Genomic DNA, 24,994 nt, shown 5'->3' with positions numbered 1-24,994 from the left:
TATGAATGCACATAATTGTAAAATTTACGGGTATAGCATGAAACAGAACCAAATAAACGTAACCATAGCATAGAAGAGACCTAAAAAGTCATGTACATTACCTACGGGATTCATAGATATTTGACTACATAGTTTAATGTGCACATTTTGTGCACATAAACGCGCTGATGTATGAAAACATCAAAAGCACCTAAAACGACGCGATGACCGCTCTCTTTGGAAGGAGTAAAGAGGTGTCAAATAACCTCAAATAACCTGCAACGAAAGTTTGATTGACGGTACGGTAAATCACAAAAAAAAGATCGCTCTCAGGTTTCTCTCTGACTTCTACACAGAAAAAAAGTAAGCGATCCATTTATTCATATACCTTGTACATGAATAAAATAATAATTTAGAAAATTTGTGTCTATTGACTAGAGAGTCGAGCATGAATCGATCCTTCAATAAAATTTTTTACTACACTAATAAAACTCTAACAAATACGTGTAAAAGTTTAATTTTTTACATATACTTATTCATTTAAAAATTATTTATCTAAAACAGTAAAATAGGATAATTTTTGTTGCTTAAGCTATTGGAAGTCAAATTTGTTATTGATTTCTTCTTTATATTTATTCACTTTATTTTAGAAAATTGGAATATTTACAATCAAAAATAACAATAAGCAAGCAAGCAAACAAGACTATAAGCAAAATAAGCAAGCAAAATAAGAGGTAATGAGAGACACTAATTGTTAAGAGTTGTAAAGCAAAGCTTACTAGAATGCATATGTTTAATGCATGCCTTTCGATGGATGATATATGCGAATAAAAATAAAATTATCGTAATATCGTATTCTTTTTTTATTGTTTCTTGATTCTTAAATTTAAATTACAATTTAAAAAACATCTGATGTAAGAAATGATCAACGTTTACTTATATGAATTAAAAGACTAAATAATTAATTATATAAGTTTAATTCGAAATTGTCTGAATTGCTTTTTTAAATCTCTCATAATCGTCCATTGCCTTCTCTTCGTTATCTTTTTGTTTTCCTCGAATGTAGTGCATTTTTCCTTCTTTGGTAATGCATTTTTTCTTGTTGCTGGATTCTTGCTGCAACTTCTGGAAATTTGAGTCTTCTAACTAATGTTGACTAAAATTATAATAAATTTTACTCACAATTTTATACCTAACATAAAGAAATTAAATGTATAAAAACAAAGAATGCGTAGTTAGTAAATATAATTAATGTAGTTAATAAATTTTTGATAACTTAGGAATACTGTATGTATCATGTGTATTTTATGTTTTAACAGTATTCTCAAACCTAAAAATTTATTGCAATTATTAATTATAGCTAGGGTAATTCAATGAGAAACCCGTGTTACATTTCCGTGTTAAAAGAAAACCGATAAAATATTAAGAGTTTATCTACTTATGCTGAGATTGCCGTGATATGAAGATGCCGACTATTGCAATAAAACGTGACTTGCTGTTCAAAACATTGGGTAAAACATAATGTAAGTTACATCTATTTTTTATTGATTAAGTTCTAAATTGTAATATCAATAAGATTGATTTTTGTAGGGAATAAAATTTATTTACTTGAGTTATTGCTAAGATGGGATTTAATATATACAAATATATTTATGCTCATTTTACATATTAGACAAACATCATGTTCTGACAGAGTGTCAATGAAGCGAATAGAGAAGGAGTGTGTTTGTTTGAAGGTACATACACAGCATGACAAGTTACTGTCATAGGAGTAAAAAGTCATTGTACGAAATATTCGCTGAGTTACTTTGATTCAATAATAGTCCTTAAGTGTTGAAAGTTTATTTATACATTGTGAATATATAAATTATGTGTATATATGTATATATGATTGTACTTTTATTTTTTCTAATATTTAAGTTTTATTCTAGCCAACAAGGAATTTGGAGCATTATGTTTCAAGTTTGATTTAGAGCTGGATGAAGTAGTAAGTATTTGAACTTTTAACTAATAATAATAATTATATTTGCATTCTCATTGTTTCAGTGCTTAAAAATAAGAGGACATTTAGTTGCTGCAATTTTGAGAGACGTTACTTTGATGCAAGACTTACAATAGTTTTATTGATTTAAAGTAAGTTGCATCAAAATATAGGAAGAAAATTTAGTCTGGTGCTCATGATTTGGATACAATTAAAGGTCTATTTCTATATGATGCTAGACCACCATTAAAAATACGGTTCAAACCACTTAATCAAGATAAAGTGTACACAGGAGAAGAAATTATGCAATTATATGCAGTAAGTTTCTTTCTCCTTGTGTTTATAAATTCTGTAAATAATTGCAATGTAATCAAACGGTCTCTTTTTTGAATCTCCATTCTGGAAGACCAAACATCTGTCTCATGCAAATTATGAACTTAAAATTTGTGTACAGAATCAAATTCACAATCTGTCATTTACGAGTTTGTTGCTTTCACAGCCACACATTGAGATTCCAATTAATGTAAATAATTCTAATTTCTGTAGAAAATGATTCATATATATTCATGTCTAACTACATTTACAGATACATGCGCAACTTAAACAGTATTTACCTATCATAAAAGGCAGTCCTGTTTATCTTATTATGATAGTAATGGAGTTGTTTTATCTCTGCCTTCTATCATTAATGGAGATCATTCAAAGGTCACACTTAATACAAAAAAATATTTTTATCGAGTGCACAGTAACTGATCTTACAAAGGTACGTGCACTTACATTTTTTAATTTTAATTTATATATTTATTTACACAAAATACATAAAATAGATGCTTTAAAAATAAGATGCTACAATTAATATATAAAATATATGCGTTATATATTATACATTATTACATATTGTAAATAACCTGTAAACAAAGATTGCGATGGCTACTCTAGTTTGTGCATTTATTCAGTATTGCAAGACCAAGTAGACAGTCGAAATTTTAGAAGTGGTATATCCTGATAATTAAACTTTTTATTAATCAGAATTGAAGTACCGAACGGAAGAAATCAGTTGCAATAAAGCGATTAATTATATTGGCATTGAGTACGTGATCGCACCTTTTCCATCATGCATGTAGAATAATGATTACGAGATGACAGTTGCAGAGGTGCTATTCCGTAACCACTTATCGACAACTATAATCGATATCGTTAAGTGTCTTTGCGCTCGTATTTTGATATATGAAAAAATATGCGCAACGATACTTAACGACATCGATAGTTGTCGGTAAATGGTTACGGAATAGCGGTCCTGCTACCAACAAACAAGAGACCGAGAAATCTCAATTGCAGCACTTGCAAAGTGACAACATTTAAAAGGTGAAACAAACTACAATTATATTTAGCCTTTCCGTAATTGACGTACGTTACAATATACACTTAATCTCGCTACTTATTTTAATGATACAGCTAACTAGATCAGGTGAACAAGAAAATCATATAGAGTGAGAAGTCGCTTTCTTCATCTGACGGTATCTCTTGATAACATAGTCGATTAGCTTGTTTAATGGCTAATTTTGACTAGCATGAATTACGTGGTTCGTTACCACGAATCACTTGAAAGAAGAGGAAGAAAAATAGAATACTCAGTATTATAGGCCATATTAGTCTTCTTCTTCGTCGTTTTAATTGAAAAGAATGTGACGATTTTGTGCTGAATAAAAATTACGTTAACAATCTTATGTAATTTAATAAAATAATAAAAAATTAAAAAATTGATTACTTTAATCTTCTCTCAGAATAAATATTTTTATTATCAAAAACTTCGGGAGAAACTGCCTCCACCTCTTCCTCCCTTTCCTTTATGTCCATCAAACGCTGTCTAGATGCCGTCTCGTTATCGCTTGTTACATAATTTACTGTACTTTGGCTGTTTGAATAACTTAGTCGCGTGTTATTTTCTTCCCTCGAGCTACAAGATTCAATTTGTTCGAAAAAACCCCATAATTCATTAATGCTATTGGAGATTCAATTAAAAAATGTTTTTAAAATATTTAATATAGATTTCTTTTGAATTTTTTAATGAACATTTGATAGTAGATTCTTACAATACTAATATGTAAAAAAGGATACCTCAATGGTATAATCATAAATATGTATCTCGTATACCATCAATGTTTCATCTATTTAAAGTAATTTAAAAAATGTAAAAATTCATAAACGTATACTTTTAAGTTTTTAGAACAAATATATGCATTAAAAAAAGTATAATTATATTTATAATTATTTATAATAATTTAATTATCGAAGTTTATATCATATGATGATTGTATCGTAAGGATTAATAGATATTTTAAATATTAGCGTAAGATATTTATAAAAAGAAAAGTTCACAATATTACTAACTCGGTATCTACGTTTTCGATCTCTCTTTCGGCGATTCGGAGCCGAAAAGTGTCTTCCTGCGAGTCATATCTAGAAACAAAATTTCGCTGCTTTACAGTGTTCTATATACAGCACAAACCAATGTAGACAACATAAAGAGAATAAAATAGACAGGTAATCTTTATGCACATCACTGTGTTAGTAGTGCGGAATGTAAGAGAATAACCACATTGAAAATTCCCATAGAAATACAAGCTCTGTAAAAATGAAAATTCAAAGCTAAGAATAAGGCAATTTATCTTTGTCATGTATGTTATCTATTGGGTGAGACATCGTGGCTACACTAGCTCTCTTCCTAGCTACCTAAAAAAAAGTTGATGAAAAATAAAACAAAATAATTAATCGACGGAACAAAGTTAAAAAATAAATAAAAGTGCAACTTATGAGAGATGTATATTATACATATTAGGTAAGATGTCTAACTAAGTTACTGTTAACAACGTAATTTGTTTGACATTTCTACACCAAAATCACTCCTCAAATTTTCTCGCTTAACTTGCATCCAGTACTGCATTCAATCCTGCTTCGTTTGGCAAGCAATATGATCCCTTGTCATTATTCGTATTATTTGCTGCATCGTTATTATTTTTACTTAAAGGGATCCAACTAAATTAACATAGACCTCGCGTTACTTCTCCGATCTATCGTAAATTTCACTTTTATTACATATACATATAAGTGTCTTACTGTCAACACATGGGATACAACGCTTTTTCCGAGTGCTAAACCAACAATATCGACGCCAGGCGGTCTCTCAAATCCGTGTATGCATTTATTTTGACGTTGATATAAATTTCTCAAGCGAGAAATACGATTAAACTGTATCGCTATTTTTCTTTTTCGTTTGTAGTTAAACCGTTACCATAGTTAATTATATGATTGCAATAAAATGTTACTTTGTTAGTTTTCAACATAAATGCGTTTAAGTTTTAATAAAGTTTACAAGATTTTTTAGGCATCGTTATTTTTAGCCTTTTACATCGATAAAATTTTTCTATGTTGAAGTCTAATGTACGAAATATATTTAATTTTAAAATACTTTATTTGATTTTTTGATATTTAATTTTAAAATATTTTATACGCTTTAATTGTAAGTATAGCACTTATATATTATTATACTTACACTTCAGAATATTTTGAGCAATCAATTTGACCGAGAATAAGTTGGAATTTACTTAGGATAAAAAAATTTATGCATCAGAGTATATACATGTAACATTAAGTTAAAGACCGTTTTATTATAAGTTTAAATATTTCGGTTGTAGTATACAGTCCTTGATTTATATGTATATGTATATGTGCGATGGATTGTTAGTCGGTGTTATCGTTGTACTCCGAGTCTCGAACAGACAGATCTTATCATGTCATTATTTGAATTCAATTATTTTTCAAAACATGTTTGCGCAACAAATACTACGATAAATTTTTTGCAAAAACAAAGTCCGTTTGAGATTGATAAACTTCTATACGAAAAACGAATGTATAGTATAATAAACCACAGTGTTTTATTTCAATAGAGTATATATTAGAAAAGAAAGAACAAAATATACAAATTAAAATGCTAAATGATAACAACTATAAAATTATTACTTCTTAACATTCATATAGTGTGCTTTCCAGTAAGACAGTGTAACACAGTGTCTACTAGTGTGAGTGAGACACACTGATATATTCTTTCTCACATTGTGTTACACTGTGTCTAGCTGGAAAGCACACATAGGCAAATAATGATTTTTTTTTTACAAATATCACATGCACTTGTAATTTAAATGTAATTTGCCGAATTGAGAGCGTGCCGCAAAGCAAAAAAAGCCGATAACGCAAATTATTGTACAGAAAAACCGCACGGTATATATTCATATCATATTTATTAATAACTTGAAATACAAAAAGAATATTTGGGCAAGAATTTAGCGAATTATTGAATAATTCGTAATTTAACAGCTCATTTGCACGCAGATCAATCTTTTAATCATTAATAATATTTTGTGCATGTAATATTACTTCAAGAATCTCGAAATATCTGTTTCGATATATAATGGATCGTTGTTACAAATATTTAATGGTATAAACTAATTCCGCTTATTGTGATATCAAAAATATAAGGTTGCAACGAAGCTCTGAAATAAAGAAAACAATAAAGTTTACTTATCAGACAATATATAAAATGTAAAATAGATTATTTGGCGTTTACTTATTTCTACAATATCTATGGCCATGCCTATAATACCTACGCATATTACACGTCAAATATTTTGGTAAAAAAACTTGCTCAAGTATCCATATCCCTTTGCTTCACAGTGATAGCCTGATATATGGGTCGGCATTTGTTTTTTTTTTTCTTTTTTAAGCGAATTAAAGTTTGCATAGAGGTTCAGAAGAAATCTTCCTTCCCACGGGTACGACCTTGTCGTGGTGGGAAGGCTTAGTACCCCGAGGGCTTGAATGCATGAGCCACAACCGGAAATGGATTTATATCTTAAGGGTTCCTTCTTATTAGTAGATGGCGTTACTGATGTGACAAATACATTAAAAATTTATATCAGTGATATGTAGCATTATATTAGTGTATGTACAGGAGACACAACCCATACGTACCCTTAAGATATAAATCCATTTCCGGTTGTTGCCATGCTTGAATGCCTGTGGGGGAAGCTAACTGTACCCATTGCTTCGTCGATCGTAAAATTGTTCGTTGCGCGGCGTGTTTACGCGGCTCGGGAATGCCGAACGATTTAATTGAAAACGAACCGCAGCCGGTTCGTCGTGTCGTGCGTTTGTTTCGGGAGTGCCGTTCAAGTAAATGGACTAAAGGGCTGTTTAGTCTAATTAGTTCTACGCGCGAGATTAGTATATTCGGTTATTCGCGAGTGTCCTGTGCAATGAGAGAGGGAGGAGGAGCCGCAGGCCTGGAAAAGGCATCGTGGCATTCCGCAGAGAAATCTTGGAGTGAGTATGATTTATTTTTTGTATAAAATTAATAGTTTTTTCCATTTGGTTTTACTAGATAAATTACAACATTATAGATAGAATCACGTAAAATTTTATATAAATTGAATTTTATGAAACCTTTTTTTTTTCGAATTATATTATATGACGATTATATTAATAATTGAAAGAATAATAAATTTTATACGTAACAATAATCTTTCATTTTATATTAGCAATCGTGAGCTCTATTTTAATTTCAATCTATTTGTACGTTAAAGTATTTTACAAAATTATTCTATGAATTAATTATTATATGTACTTAATGAGCACAAATACAGAGCTGCATGCCCTGAATTATTTTTTAAAATATTAATTGTTCCTTCCTTCCTGCTTTAAATTGGACTTTGCGTTTGTTTGTTACAGAATCACCGTAGCAAGTGTTCAGTTGTGCAATGAGAGGAGGAGGAGGCCTGGGAAAGGCATCGGGCCCCGGCAGAGCATCTTTGGGGTGAGTATGATTATTATTTGCATAGAATTATTAGTTTTCTTTCTATTCGGTTTTTCCTTGATAAATTATAAAGAAGATAGCGTCACGTAAAGTTTTACACAATTTTAATTTTATAAACTTTTTTTTTCGACAAATATTGATTATACGATGGTTATATGAATAATTGAAAAAATAAAAAGTTTGACGCGTAACAATTATCTCTCATCTAATATTAATAGTCGCGAGCTCTGTTTTAATTTGAATTTAATTTGTACTTAATGAACACAAGTACAGAGTTGCAAGCCGTAATTTTTTTTCAATATTAAATGTTTTTTCTGTCGTGCTTTAATTTGAACTTTTTATTTGTTTGTTACAGAATCATCGTAGCGACGTTGCTGAATATCTCTGCTGCTGCGCATCGGTCGGTGAGTGATGAATAAAAATTTATAAACTTCTAAATTTGGGGTAATAGATCTGTGACAAAATTTTACTTTAAATATAATGTAGAAATGTTTGCTATAATGCAATAATAAATAATATTTAAATAATATATTTATTTCATAGATCTATTGCCTCAAAATTAGTTGCCTGTGGAGGAGCTGCTCTGCTTCTCGAAAGAAGTACGGCTCCGCTAGAGTAGTTGACAACGGGGAAGCGCAATGGACCCCTGGTGAAAATATCATATCGGAGCGTAAGTCGAATATAAAGGAAGAGTAATAAAAGCGTTAACAAACCTTCTACGAAGCGTAAATTGAAACAATGAAATCTAAAAGAAGTGTTAACGCTTCATTGTTTCAATTTACGCTTCGTAGAAAGTTTGTTAACGCTTCTATTACTCTCCCTTTACATTCGACTTACGCTCCGATTTTACATTTTCATTAGGGACTCGGTCTGAGGTGCCAAAGTGGGCCTCGCAGGAGGACCACCCCCGATGTTATTATTATATTCCCTCAAAATGGATTGACTAAGACAGATCAGGATTTAATCTTGAATGAATGATATACTTTAACTTATGCATATTTAATATGTGTTATTAAATAATTTTTTTTCGGCGCTGCCGCTGTCTCGGCGAGCATTAGCTATATAAGTTTAACATTATTAATTAATATAAATTACAAGTATAAAAAGAGATATATAATATATCTTGCACGTGAATGCGCGGAATTGGAGACGCCACTTCATTTCCGATAAACTATTCCGATTAATTCCGTCGAATAACAAAAATAAAATAAAATAATTTCAGATTAAGTAAATTTAACCATAAACTTGAAGTGGTTCAAACTTCCTTTTAAAATATTATTTATCGCGTGGGTAATAACAGTCGCGATAATTAATGGCGTCTGAGTAGGTAGGAATAATAATATATAGGAATATGTAGAAAATACGTAGGTATTATTATCACAATAGATAGGAAACGGATAGGTAGGGTACTCTATGTTTGAATCGTGATACGAAAAAATTATATAATTCAACATGTAAATGCGTTTTCTAATTTTATAAAAACAATTTGTGTAATTAAAATTATGTTATGTAATTATTATTTTTTTACAATGTCATTATTCTTTAAATTTACTTATTTGTTATTTATTAATTATTACAAGACATATCTGGCGACAAATCACGACAGTTCTCGTATAGATCTGTGTTTTTCTATTTTTTTTTTAAGCAGAGTTCTATTGTTTAAAATTGTGCACATAATTTTAAATGCGCGAAATCAGCACGACACACGAATTAAATTGTCGTGCTGGATAGTTTTGACATATCTGGCGACAATTCTCAACAGTTCTCGCATAACTTTGTGCTTCGGTATCATTTTTAAAAAGAGTTCTAGCGATTAAACATGTGCACATAATTTTAAACACCCGAAATGTACACAACACTTGATTAAATTTGTCGTGCTGGGTAGACATGACAATTTAATTTTATAAAGTTTTTTTATTTGTTTTTTTGGAATATATTAATTATAGAACAATTATATTAATATTTTATATAATAAAAGTTTAATATAATAAAAGAATGAAAGGTTTGATATTTAACAGTTATCTTTCATGTAATATTAATTATGGCGAGTTCTATTTTAATTTGAATTTATTTATGCCTATAAGTATTTAACATAATTATTCCATTAATTATTAAATTTATTTAATTAGCACGAATACGGAGTTGCATGCCGTAATTACTTTTTTTAAAATTAAAATTTTAATTGTTTTTTTATTTTGTTTTAATTTGGATTTTACATTTGTTTGTTACGGAATCATCGTAGTAACATTGCTGAATGTTTCTGCTGCTGTACATTGGTCGATGAGTAATAAATAAATTTCTATATTTGGAATAATCGATCTGTGACAAATACATTTCACATATAATGCAGAAATGTTTGCTATTATCAATAACAAATTACATTTTACATTTATGTATCAAAAATAAAATATAACATATCAATAATAAATTACATATTATTGATATCATATTTATTTTATGATTCTGTTACCTCAAAATGGACTAGAACAGATTAGAATTTAACACTTAATTCTGCATGAACCATAACAACAGTTACTTGTGAGATAAGTATAATGTTATATGTGGTAATAAATTGAAAATCTAGTGTAATAAAATAAAAAATCTTGTTGATAAATTTTATATATTATACTAGTCGGCTATGTCTACTATGTTTTCAACAGAGTATTCACTACAGATCCAAAGTCCATCAGTAAATTTATATATTTTTTATTTGGAAAAAATATACAGGTAAATAAAAGACAGGAAAGAAAGTATAATTTATCACAAAGTAAGTTTTTAAAATGTTTTATATAGTTTTAAAGTGTTTTTATTAGTTAAAATTCTAATATTTACAAAAAAAGTATAAATTAATAATTATTCGACTCAGCACCGTCACACTTACCATCTACTAGATAACATCGCGCAATGCGGATTTATTGCAATTTATTGCAAAATCCTTTGAAATATAAATTACATTCTGTTTGTTATCATATACATCAAGAAAATATTCTATTAAATTATATTTGCATGTTTTTATATGTGCTCTACAGATTTCTCTAAAGTTTGCTATAATATACATATATCTATAATTTTAGGAGAAGAAATATTTATTTTACGCTCTCCGAACAAAATTAACGTAGCAATTTGTTATTTTTCGATTTTCCTCGTGTATAAATAATTTATTATTTAATGCAACTCGTAATACTTTATAAATTTATTTAATACCAAGTAGTGTTGTTAAACTAGGATTGAAATGTAATAAATAACCCGAATGTTCCTTTTTATCGAGTTAGTATTGAAAAATAACCTTAGAAAGTTTTGAGAAAAGTAGTCATAAAATAGTAAAAAGAATTAAAAGTAATCTTCGAAATTAGTATTGATAAAATAGATTTGTTTATTTAGCAGAAAGTAAAGCCTAAAAAATCCAATCAAAATTATAAAGAATGAAAAAAACTAGAATTGCACTTGATGAATATTGATTCTTTTGATTGACATTATTATTAAATTTGAAATAAAAAAAAAGAAAGAAAATTATGCTATTTGATGTAAAAGTAATAAAATTAAATTAATAGTAACATTCAGGTTTATCTATAACTTTGTCATCATTTTGATGATAATGACGAAAACAATCGATTATTCATTATTTCTGAGTGGCGGTTGTCTGGTACCAAAACTAGGCTCCAATGGTACTAAAAAGGTAACTTTTTCGTTAGCAGTAGGTCTGTCTTGTTTGAGAATAGATATATTTTTTCTAGTAGGTCTTTGTGGTCGCGGCAAAACTTCCTCATACGTAACATATTCAGGCCTAACCGCTGGTCGCTGTTTTTTCAAGTAGTACACGCCGGAGGGATTTTCCGGCACATAGTTCTGTTGAGTAGGCTTTACTGTCTGAGGTATCGGAGTGATGCTATACCCGGCGTTAATTAAAGCAGACAATTCTTCCTGTGTCAGAGGTTGTTGATCTTTAGGAGAAGGAACACGTACGACTTGAGGGTTGTTTAGCTGGCCTTGATCAATAATCTCTTCGATGGTGACAGACTTTACCGGCGACTTCTTCAAGAGACCTGATTGAGAAATATAAACTGAGGATTGAGTCGGTGGAACTTTGAGTTTGTGCACTTGACGAGGTTGATTGATAACAGGTTGAATGTAAGCTTGTTCTTGAATGGTAGACTCACTCGATTCTGGTTTAGTCACGGATCTAGGAGCGTAGGTAGAGCTGGAAGCCTGATACTTGTTTACGTCGTCATTGGTGAAATATTCATTAGGTGCCGGAAGCTTAGGAGTATTAGGTAAAAGGTACTGGATGACTGGCGTACCATTGGGATCTACCTTTTTGGCTTCTTGTTGAGCTCTGGCGGCTGCCAAAATCTCACTGTTCGCTTTGGCGCGTGATTGCTGATAGGCTTTGTACAATGCTTCAGCTTGAGCCTCTGCCAATGCTTGAGCTTGGGCTTGAGCACGCACCTGATTCCTTTCAAAGTTCAAAGCATCCTGATGAAATTTTTCCTGAGCCCTTACTGTGGCTTGCTGTTGAGCTTCAACTTGACGTATAGCATCGGTGTGGGCCTTTTGTTCAGCAATTGCTTGAATTCTTCTGGCTTCAGCGGCTTCAGCAGCCGCCTGCGCTTTCAACTTTGCTCGATAAGCGGCTTCTGGATCCTTGGGTTCTAGTCGACCTTCGAGATGAGCTTGTCCGGCTTCGCTCACCTGAGCTCCTTGTTGAATTTGTTCCAAGGCGCTCTGTTGCTTGTACCTCTCGTGATCAAGTCTAATTTGTTCTATAGCGGCTACGCGATGTTTTTGATACGAATCTTGAGCAATTTTCTGAAAAGCTAAAGCCTGCGCCTCTGCCTGAGCTTGGGCCCTGGCGTTTGCTTCGACTTCCGCCTGGGATTGGGCTCTTAACTGACCGTCGTCCACGTAATCGTATTGTGGAGACGGTCTAAAAGGTTCAACACCTTTTGTCGAATAATCTGCCGCTTGAGCTGTTTGGTATTGAATCTGGACCGGTTGTTCAATTGCTTGATATGCCGCTGCTACTCGTTGCTGCGGAGGATAACGAGGAGGCGGACTAGTTTCGATATGATATTGTTGTAACTGAGGCGTTGGAATCGCCGTTGGTTTGACGTAGTCTTGTTGCGGATAGCCGGTTTTCGGTTGCGTCGGAATCAAGTTAAACTCTTGAGCTTGATTGGCGGATATCAGTTGTATCAGCTCTTGTTCGAACGAGCCTACCTTCGGTGAGGTGTAAGATTCTATCTGATATGTAGATGCTCCAGATGGACCGCGTAATGCCGGAACTTGTGCTACAGCCTCGGTTTGAATCAATGCCTGGGGATGTAGCTGAGGTCTTGGTCTGGGAGGAACCACGGCGGGTTTGCGATAATTATAATATGCCTGCTGTAATGCTTGCTGTTGTTTGGCATATGCCGGAAGAGGCCTACGTTGAGGTACATTATTGGGCCTTGCGTACGCCTGAGGTTCCGTTCCCGTGAATTGTCGCAAGACGGCTAAATATTCAGGCGATAGCTGAAATTTACATATTTTTCTCCTTATTAAAAATATTTGCATTAAATCAGCATTAAGGGGAAAACAGGTTTCAAGCAATGCTTGATAAAATTTTATAAGTAATAATTATAAATTCTACATGACTTAAATATTATATAGCTAGAAATTTTTGGGAATTAATCGAACGTAACTAAAACGTATAAAATACTGCTGTATGATATATATAAGCAATGTGAATAATTTTATTATTTGAATTAATAAGCTTATACAGATATTGAGATACAATTGAAAAAAGTTAAGTAAAAAGTTAACATAAATTAAAAATTAATTGAAGACAGTGCAAACAAAAAAAACAGTGCAATTGAAGGTGATATAGATCCTATCTTTGGAGCGAAATGAACTTGATCTTACAGGCAGTGGCAAACAGATGGTCGAAGGTTAACGCTCTGTGAATGAATAGTCGCAACAGCTCGGCGGATGAGCCAGTAACCGATAAAGAAGCGACAGTCACGAAAGTGACTCATCTCGCTATAACGGTAGACAAGGCCGCGGGGAAGGCTATAATTCTATAAGCGTACGAGACTTGATAAAACTGGGAACTTATACCCGGCTGTCAGTGGGTGTGGTTGTACTGGTTCTGTCAGGTCGGGGCGATTAGAAGGCGTGCAAACTTGCAAGCGTTATGCAAGCGAGCGATTGCATTCGAACAGCGGCGCCGAGCGATCATGAGCGACCGCGTAGGAGGCACGTATATCGCGACAGAGATCTCTTTCTATAACCAAACCTATGAATTCGTGACATTAATCTAATAATGTTTACCAAACTGATAAGATATGATGGCAATCGATAAGAATGAAGATTTATTCATAATTTTATGCTACTTCCTTTATTTTTGATATGCTTTATCAAAAATATGAATTTATGAAGTGCAATACCTCTCTCTTTAACTTGATTTATAACGTAAAAAAACTATTATTAATGAATATGACACACTCTCCCCCCGCACGCACACACACATACACACACAGATACACACATATCATACAGATTATGTATTTATTATTTATTAATCTTTGTACATTTTACTATTTAGATGCCTCCAAGAAATATCGTTACATAATAATATATAAAGTAGATTAATTTTATTACAAGAGATCGAAACAAAAATGGAATGATTTTGTTGAAATTTTTGTTTAGGTTTTTATTGATTTCTATCTTACACAATTAACTAATAATTTTGTTTATTATATATATATATATGTTTACGAAAAATTGTACCAATTTTTGTTTTATTGTGTATATAGATGATTTTGTCATGAGATATAGAAAATAATTTGGAAATATTTGAAAAATATGTTATTTATTGAAGATATTAAGGAAAATATGTGAATATATATGAATGCATAAAACTATTTTTGTAATAACATTTCTGAATATACGTCTATTTCTCACATATGTTTCTTATATTTCATGTACTTCAATATAATACATACTCTTACTGATATTAATCATAAATATTAACTTTTATTTTTAAAATATCTAATGCTTACAAATATTGTTAATAGTAACATGAATATTAATATTAAAAATTTTAATTAAATATTTTAAATTTATAAAAGTTTTTTTTTTAAGAAGGATTAAAGCAAAGGGAAGAGGGAGGAGAGAGAGAGAGAGAGAGAGAGAGAGAGAGTCCTGCTTTTACAGCTTTTGTAGTATGGAATGTACAATCTCCCGTTATTCTCGAAGTACATTGGTGAAATGGAAATCCTCGCACAAGTAATGAAAGTAATGGAGTCAAGCCATGACTACTACCACGTTGCATCAGAACGCCTAGATCTTGAAGGCGGACTTAAGAGTCTCTCTCTCTCTCTCTCTCTCTCTCTTTCTTTGTCTGCTGCCGTTCGTTCAAGCATCGTAGAAAAATAGTCTGTTCATGGCTAGTTAGTCAGCACGTTAGTGGGTGATAGGCGGTCAATAGTCATGGTTGACCAACGACAATAACTCTGAATATTCGATGAAATATTTGGTACTGAACATTTCATGATGCGCGATTAGTTACCATGTCGAAATTTAATATATGTATACTGTGTACAATGATTTCATACCTCTTGAGCCTCATCACCGTGTCGAATAACGAATTGGCTATTAGGTGAAGCTCCATAAACGGCACTATTTGAAACTGGAGACCTCTTGACAGGATCTTTGATGTTAATCTCCAGCAAAACGATGTCATCGGCATTGGCCGCCGATGATACTGTCTTCTGGGCAACGCTGGTCTCCTCTCCAACGGAGATTGTTAGGAGACCTGTTGATTTTAAATGTTGCAATATATACAAAATCTTTTTTTTTAAATTTAGATATTTTATTTAAATTAAATAATACTTTACTCCTAAAAATTACCTTATTTTAACAAATGTTACATAAAAAAAATTTTTTTTTAAATATTTTTTTCTTTTTGTTCGCATAATAAAATTTGATTAAAAAATAGATTTGGAATTTTTCGAAACATGAATATTGTCCACTGCATAAGATGTCAAATTCTATCTAAATCTAATATCTTTTTAAAGTTTGATGGTTGAATAATCGAACGTGGAAGTGACTTTTACCTATATCGTTCTGCCTGACCGCGAACGCTTAGAATGGAGCTGGGAAAGCAACGCAGAGAAAGTTACAAGTGACTTGCGCTCAAGAAACTCTTCCCACGGATTTTGCTTTCAACATTTTCAGGCGTCTCGTCGTAGCGGAAATAGATAAGCATATAGTTCAGTTAACGAACTGGAACGCGTTTATTTTTGGAGACTTCTTACGTTATGACAATAAAATTTAAAAAAACGTGTTGACAAAATTATCGGAATTTGAATCTATATTGCTACACTATAGGCATTGAACTTAAACTAAGCTTGTGATAAAACACAATGAAAAATCGAAACAATTTCTCTCAGACAGGTTGACATAAAATTAGAATTACTTGTATTACGTAATTGGGTATCGTGTTGTAAAATTAAAAGAATGTTTGCATACCAAAATTAGCAATTTTTTTTAGTAAAGTAAGTAATTAGTGAAATATTCAATATTTTAGTCTCTTACAATACTGGATTACATCAGCACAATGTTTTTGTTCTGATTGTAATATATTTTATTAATTTTATTGTAAATTTTAACTTTGTATTTTATATATTTTAATGTGTCGCGTTTGCATAAAGTTTATGTTAATTAAAAGGATTTAAATAATTAACTCGCGTATGTATGTTTTTTAAACTTTTTCAATTAGTTCTAATGAATTGAAAGTTGGCAGTTTAGTCTTGACGATTATTATTGGGTGATCCTGAAAGTGAGGTTGAGGAAAGTTTTCCTTTTACCTTTTTTTTTTATTATACCTACACCATCACGTAAGCGTAATGATCATGATCTCGCAAAACGCGCGCCTTTATTACCAGTTTCCTCTTCGGCAACCTACCCGGTACTAAGAATCACAAGTTATTATCGCAAGACTTGGTTTGCACATCGCGCAATGAAAGTGTAATTGTAGTGCTTTGATTAGAAATGGTGATGATATAAAAGAGTTGAGAAAGCAACGTCTTACTACCTTGTTATGATTTCCTAATAAAGATTTAATAAAGAATTAATCGAGTTAATTTTCTAAAAATGTATTGTTAGAAAAATGCTATATATACATACATATTATTTTAAAACCAAATAGAGTTACCTTCAACGTAATTTAATTAATGTCAAATTGAAAAATATTATTGTAATTTCTATTTAAAAAGCAAACTAAAATTAAAAGTCGATATAAGTAGCTAATAAAATGTATTTTTGTTTAATTTAAGAGAAAATTTCCTAAGTAATAAATAAATAAATAATAAATAGTGAGTTAGTGATTGAATTAATTCTTAAAAATTTAGTTTTATTTTAAAATTTAATATAATATAAAAAGATATTTAATGTAGTACATGAAAAATAAAATATTAAATCATATACTTAAATAAATAAATAAATAAAATATTAATTGTACAATAAAAATGCAATGTTAAAATTAACTGAGGTGGATAAGTGATTTGCAAATACTATGCATATATATTGCACTTAATCAATTTGTTAGCATTATTTATAAATTCTATATGTGACAATTAAAATTCTAGCGAATTAAAAAATTAGCGATAAATTTTGATTGTTTATAACATCGAGAAATCTATTTATATTAACAAAACATTTTTTGGGGAGTATTTTACTAAAAAATTTTACTGTGGGACAAAGATATAAGGTTTGTCAAAATATTTATCTTTAAAATTTAATGTTTTAATTAAAGAGAAAGGCATTTTGAAATTAATCGTTGCATTGCTTTGTTTCCTGTAGAAGCCATGTTTAAATGCAGTCGCGTAGATCCTTCGAAATGGCTTAAGAGAAGAAAGCGCGCAGGCAATCTCATTAGCTTTCCTTCTTTTGTTAGTCTGTGAGATATTCCACGGATGTGCGTAATTTTTCGTTGAGTAATACTACGTGCGCGTCCTTAGGAGGAAGCCGCAGTTAAGTAACATCTACCATACCGCGAGTGCACGCGTATGATTAACAAATCTCACCTAATTAGGGCGTTTCGCGGAGTTTGCAGTTTTAATATTACTCAATTTAATAATACCGCTTTTGTACTTACATTTATATATTTACGTATTTACAAATGTATGCTTTACGTTTGTTACGCTTTGAAAATTGTTAAGTAATTGTTTTACACAAAATTAACTCATAATATTTTTGACGATTATGTCATGAAGTACACTGAGGAAAAAGAAGTTGTTAATTTGATTAAATTTTTCAACTTGATTGAACTTCTTTGGTTCAAACATTTATGCATTTAACTTAAATATATAAAATATTTGAATTTTAATTTAAGTATTTATATATTTTATTGAAATACATAAATACTTGAGTTAAAATTTAATTAAGTTAAAAAATTTAATCAAATTAACAACTTTTTTCTCGGTCTAAAATTTTCATAAATTCTTGTGTGGAAGATAAAAGTAATATACAAAACTCTACTTACTTGTCATTACTTTTTTTAATAAGTCATTATTTTAACAAAATATAAAATATAGTAATATAAAATATTAAATCATTATTATTTGCAAATATCTTAGAATAGTTTTGGGTGTTTTTTATATTTGAAACAAAATTGCATTAAGTTTGCTATAAGACACTTTTTTATTTTACGATCGCTAAAATATGGATATTATCCTAATTGAGTGAAACGTTCCGATAATGATATAATATAGTATACATGTGAATTTATTGTAAAAGGACCATGTAACCGGCATTAACTGTAGTAAACTTTGTGCTATACAAAGATATTAATTGTCTAACCTCTTTTACGTCTCAGGCTATTACATTGCCGTAACATCGGAAACGCGGTCTAATATTTTCACTGCGTACGTGAGAAGAGTAGGGTAAGGTTGCTTAAATTACACCACTTTTCACATAAAAGCTTATAACTTAGAAATTATAAAGAATATTTTTAAGTTTTTTACATGAAAGTAACGCACAATATTTTTTCTTTTCTATGTGTAAATTTTTTATCGTATTGTTTTGCGTTATTATAATTTTTTAAATGAGAAATTTTTAGCTTTTAAAAGAGATGGTGTAATTTCGGCAATTTTTCTTTACAATATGAACAAAATATGTGAATTTTTTATATTATTAACGCGTAACAATATATTTTATATCAATTATTCCTTCAATTTTCTTTGTTTTATTATTTATATTATTTTATATTGTATTTACAATTGTTATTAACAAGAGATATAAATATTTACGTATTACATTTTCTTCACGAAACTTATTAAGTGTTTTAAAGTTTATACAATGGGATGCATACTACAGTATTAAATTATGCTCTACATGTTATTACCTATTTATTGATTTTAAAAGCTGATCAATAATTATTTATTAATTTTACAGGCATGAGCAAGCTTACTATGATAATGTATGTTATGCAACATAAATATTTAGATATTGTCTTAAAAAAATATAATAAAAGGAGACATACAAATTAATCGACGCTTTTAGTTATAACATACATATGGGTTTTAATTTTTTTTCTCAGAAGAAATTTATAATAGCGTGGATTTTTCTGCCTTCCTTCGCTGTCGATACAATGTAATTATAATTACTACCAAGCAATGATTCGATCGGTATAACACGAATAAATGGTCTTTCAAAACCACGGCATTAGGTTTAATAGGTTCGAACGTTGGATTAGAGGTGAAATTAGTGATGCAATAAGGACAATGCGAAACCACGCCATCGACCTTTCACTTTCGGATAATCTGTCCTGAGTACAATTCGTTCGGGATTGAGATCCCTCAAGGACGTATAATATTTCTGCTCTATTTTAGCAAAAAAGAAAAGTGTCTGGATAGAATTATTTTGCAAATATGAAAATAGCGTTTAAAAGCAAATCTTGATTAAGAAAAAAAAAGAGAAGTCTCATTGACAAAACTATAACAGTTACTTTGATCAACTATTTAATTTTAATAATGATTCTAATCGACGGTTAATACTATCAGCATAATATTGCTAATTTGTATTTAGCAAATAATGAAAACAATAATGGAAAGAATATTTGGCGATTGGGAGTTGGCGCTGTATTAAGTGTGCAAGTTTTTCTTATAACATTATTATTTTACTTCATTTTATACAAATGTTTCGATTTTATATTTCAGCTATCTTTAGTATACCGTTATTCTCTTCATAAAGCTTGCTAAAATTTGAAGTCAAAACGTCTGTATAATATCGAATAAAACACAGTTATGTTATAGAAAAAATTGTGCAATTAATATAGTGCCGACTTTTAATGGTCAAATATTCTTTCCATTATTATTTGAATTTTTGATGGAGTCCTTGAATTTATTGTCCTTAATTTATTATTAAATAAAAAAAATTAATAATTTATGCTTTGTATAATTATAAAATATATCAGGTAATTGGTCAAAAATCTAGATTATAAAGTGAAAATAAGAAAAATTTTCTTGTTTTAATAATAAACTGTCTTATTTTCTATGTTAGCAACTCTGTAGATTGAGTTAGTCATCGATTACATTTAATTGGAGTTGATCGAAATAGCTTTTAATTATAAATTATATTTAACAGAAAATAATTTCGTTTATCTTTTAATCTTTTTTTGTTATTTAAATTTTTCAGGTGGTATAAGATAGAATCATAGTAACATTATTTAAATTTAAATATAAATCAGTATTATTTAATTAAATTAATGTAAGTACATAAATAATAAGCTTGCGATACTTGAATAAATAACACGGCAAAATTTAAGACTAATGAATTATTTAAGATACTTAACATATTAAGTATTTTACAAGAGTGCCGGTATATAAACATAAATAAGAATGGAAAGATAAAAAATTAGGAAAGTAGAAAAATTATAAACTTTAACTACGATATTCCCTGGTAAAATATAGTATTATACTACCGTTTATTCCGTGACATATTATTATTAACGGTTTTCACTTTTCGTTTTAGCTTGAAGCTACGCAAACTTCCGTCTTGGCCGCGGGCTATCATATCATTTACCCCGAGTTTGTGTGTGATATGCATACACGATAAATACGTATAAATATACAAAGATCTCAAATTATATTATTCAAATTATAGATTTCTATATGCGGGAATTATTTAAGATTATTGCACGAAAGTAACGCGATACACGACAAAGTATCATTGTCGACCATTATACGTGTATACGTGTATACGTAGCGGTCTTCTCTCTAAACTACTTTCGGTTTACAAGTTGGTTGCAGTTGCAGCTGCAGCCCGGTGATATGGTATATCGGTTAGAAAGGCAAAACCATTCGTTTACGCAGTTTATGTTCGACGTCGATTTCTCAATCGATGGCGATACGAGCGCGTGAGATTTTTTGTCTCGACTGTCGTGACCGCCATTATTGATTCGTATCACAAAACATTTGTGTGTGTGTGTGTGTGTGTGTGTGTGTGTGTGTGTAATAACTAATACATTTATAAAAAAACAAATAATTGCTATGGAGGGTATTCGTTGATTAACGCCTAATAAATGTACTAATATACAAAATTTATTTAATTTTATTTTCTTATTAAATTTGCAAATAAATACTACAAAACGTGACTCAAATAAAAATAAATCCAAATAAATAATTAAATAATTTTTAAACTAATAAGAGAATTGTGCTCAAATTTTACACAAATACTCAAATGTAATAACAAAATTTCTATATTTTTTACAATGCTTTGAAATGTGACAATAAAAATATTTTGTAATTATTAAATATTGTATGTGCAAATATGCGATCTAATAACATAATTTGAAAAGAAATGAAGCTCTGAGTCCTTATTCTTGAAAATTTCGCATACAAAAATCTTATTCTACTTTATGTATATTATAGATTTTCGTATGCGATGTAGATTCAAGAATAGGTTTTTCGGTCGTGAAACATGTGATTAAAAATCTATTTCGTCGTTATAGCGACAACGTGGAAAATCTCGATAGCTTACAATAATAGCCTAGGAAGGAAACGCGTTTCTTAACTTGATGCTTTTTTATACATTGGGAGAAGCGGGAGATCATGAAACGCAGATTCGAGTTCTCATTGCGGCATTGTATCAGCGAGTCGAGGAGGAAATTAGGCAAAGAGACCCTCCGGCTTCTCGCGATTATTATTACGTGGGCTCCTTTCGAAGATGAGAAAATCCGATAGCTTCGCGTTATGGGAAGGATGTTTTGCCACGGTGTCATGGACTATGAGGAAACCCGTAAAAGAAAATAAAATTACATGGCGAACGTGTCGAGTAGAAACCGAGAGGTTGCAGTTCGTAGTTGCTCTCTGCGTAAACGTGTGTCGGAAGCAACTTTCTATTGATCTAATACATGAACATTGCTATAGTTTCGTATTACTACAGTTCAATATATATGTATAATGACTATATAAAAAACTACATATTAAATTTTTACATTATATTTATTTACATTATATTTATTAAGCATTGTATATTTAGCAACCAAAAATATATTGACAATAGAGTCACATATTAATTTTAAATATTAATATAATTTTACAAATATAAAATCTGTCGTATCTCAAACATCTGTAAATATCTTATTAAACATAAAGGTATTATACTTCTAGAGTGTAAATTTTGCAATCTTGAAATATTTAATAATCTCCGATTTTTTAAAAGTAAATATTTAATTAAGAAACAAATTTAAATTAGACATATAAAGTAAATAAAACATATCGGAAATCAGTACAATCGGCCAATGACCTAGAAAGTCAATGCAACTCATTGAGATTTATAACAGTGTATACGTAATTACTCCTTGTAGTTAATTAGATTTGTTCTCATCTAGGAGCTTTGCAATTGAATTGATTTCCCATTTTCTAATAGAAACCGATGACACTTTACTTTTGTAGAATTCTTTTATTCTTATATTATTTTATTTGTAAATTATTAATACCTCCTTACTAGAAAGTTAGTAAAAAATTATTTTTTTATTATCTTTGTCATCAATTAATTTATCTTCTATACTCAAAGTTTATATTGTAAACATCTTTATCCGAAATTGAGTTTAGCATTATAATTCAATATTATTTTTACAGCATTAATAATGTTACCTCTGTAATTGTTACATAATAAGTTATTAATTTAAAATAGCTAAATAAAATTGTTTGAAATTCTAACAACAAATGAAATATTATTTACATTTCTTTTGAGGTGTAACCATCACTAATGATATTTCCATACAAAAACAATTATTTTAATTATTTTATATTTTTGTTTTAATAAATTTGTGTTTAAAACAGATTATTAATTAATTAAAAACAGTAAAGTTTATTGTTTTGATAATAATTAGTAAATAATGATTTTACTGGAAAATTTCGTTAAGCCATTAATTTGATAAAAAATTTTGAGGCAATCTTAAAATATTAAATAAAATGCGCTTAATCAAAACGACTCACAATCAGAAGTTTTTTAATGCTAATAAAGTAAAACTCTCTATTTTGTACAACCAAAGAATATTTAAGAGATTTTGCAAAAAACTTGTATTTATTACTCAAAAATTTAATAAATTAAATTAAAAAAATTTTTTAAAGTTATTTAATATAAAAAAAATATGTATATATTATATTATTTAAAATTTACATAAACTTTGTAGAAATTTTGTTAAAATTAACAGATTGTTTATTTGTAATATTTCAAATGAATTAAACGCGCATTGTAGTGGTTAAAAAAACAAATTTGAAAAAATTATACAAATTTATTTAATTAAATATTTTCAACACTTGATAAATACTTGGGTCATTTTGATATTGTTCCGATCTTTTTCTAGAAAAATGTAAAATTGTAAAGTGATCACAGTCCTGTACTTTTTATTATAAAAAAAAAAATTTGTACAGTAGAATACGATAATTTAAATTCCGCTTTTTCCAACTTTTGGTTCCATCCTATTTGAAGAAGAGCAGAATTCGTTTTTCTCCCCCGCACAAAATTCACACCCGCGTTTCGCAACTAGAAACACACACGCGTTGCACGTACACTTGGCAGCGTATCTGTCCAAGGGACAGTAACCCGACAAAAGGAAACAATGTGGATCGGGTCGCAAACACTTTTACCGAAGCACCCTGTGAAAATTTTGTCCTTTTCCTGCGGGAGAATGTGACGTGTTCGCACTCACCTGCGAGGATAAGCAGCCACATGGTGAGAGCAAATGAGTGATCGCCGAGCGAATGTTTGGTGGAAGTGGAGTTGTAGTGGCTTTATAGTCCGAGGGGAAAGGCCGCGCCCGCGGCTTGAACCAGGTGGGGTTTTCATATCCGCTACTTTTCCGCGGCGTGTCGTGCACTCGACTGCACATTCGGCACATATAGGCGCAAGTCCCAAGCTGTTGAATATCCTTCTTCATTTTTCTTACTTTCTATTATTTGCCATGTGCTTGGAAAACCAACTGGAGATCGATTTTGTCACGTTACGAAACAAAGGATAGCACGACGACTATCCGCCTATCCGTCTCTACTACAATTGTCGTTACGGTCCATGTAGACAAAAGAAAAAGAGTATAATGATATTCTAGGTTTAGTGTAGGTACAATTTTGACTTGGCGCATTTGATTTGATTTCCAAACTATCGGTTCTGGCGCTATGTCGCAATCGCGCTTCCACCAGCCTTCCTCTCAGGACTTTTCTCATAGCGTGTCGTAGGTTGTATTTTACGTTGTATAATTTAAACTCGCGCGACGCACGTGTGCATGCGAGCTGGTGTGACTAAGTGCACACGAAAGACCATGCGATACGAATGCGGCTGCTTTGCTCGCTAAACCGTCGTGGGAAAGGCGATCGGTCGGAAGAAAAACAGCCTGGATGTGTTAGATAAATGCGTGCTCCCGAAACCGCTTTTGATTCGTCCTTGCGCGAATAATAAATACTGTATAACTTAGACAGAAACCGAATAAAAATTTTGTAGCAAGTAGATGATGCTTGTTATTATTTTAACGTTAAAATAATATTTCTGATAACACTTGTTATCCTTTTAAAATGACAAATAACATTAGTTTGCTATTCGAGTTAGCACATGTCTTTACATTTCCTATTGTGAACAAGATGAATAAAATATATCCGATATTAAAATAGTTTATTTTTATT

At 30.5% G+C, this 24,994-nt stretch overlaps 2 protein-coding genes across 12 annotated transcripts in view; one reads left to right on the top strand and one right to left on the bottom strand.

Annotated features, from left to right (window-relative positions):
- The window catches only part of LOC105834851 (glycine, alanine and asparagine-rich protein), a 64,239-nt gene that overhangs the window by 128 nt on the left and 39,117 nt on the right, over window positions 1-24,994 (top strand). The window contains exons 2-9 of one of the 11 annotated variants that reach the window (XM_036285898.1): window positions 117-342; window positions 630-713; window positions 1,340-1,715; window positions 1,911-1,966; window positions 2,026-2,278; window positions 2,547-2,723; window positions 2,990-3,325; window positions 3,416-8,233. The gene's annotated coding sequence lies outside the window, so the exon portion shown is untranslated. The other 10 variants (XM_036285897.1, XM_036285902.1, XM_036285899.1 and 7 more) reach the window with 10 other exon arrangements.
- LOC105840502 (general transcriptional corepressor CYC8) lies at window positions 10,520-24,135 on the bottom strand. The gene is made up of 3 exons (XM_012687460.3): window positions 24,031-24,135; window positions 15,425-15,624; window positions 10,520-13,340 (listed from the first exon to the last, which is right to left on the bottom strand). Exons 1-3 carry the CDS (start codon window positions 24,050-24,052, stop codon window positions 11,442-11,444), a joined length of 2,121 nt encoding a protein of 706 aa, XP_012542914.2. The 5' UTR covers window positions 24,053-24,135; the 3' UTR covers window positions 10,520-11,441.

Source organism: Monomorium pharaonis, chromosome 4 (assembly GCF_013373865.1).
Source record: "Monomorium pharaonis isolate MP-MQ-018 chromosome 4, ASM1337386v2, whole genome shotgun sequence".
Classification (NCBI taxonomy): Eukaryota; Metazoa; Arthropoda; class Insecta; order Hymenoptera; family Formicidae; genus Monomorium; species Monomorium pharaonis.
Note: the sequence above shows the minus strand (reverse complement) of the source record. Positions and strands in the feature narration are given on the sequence as shown.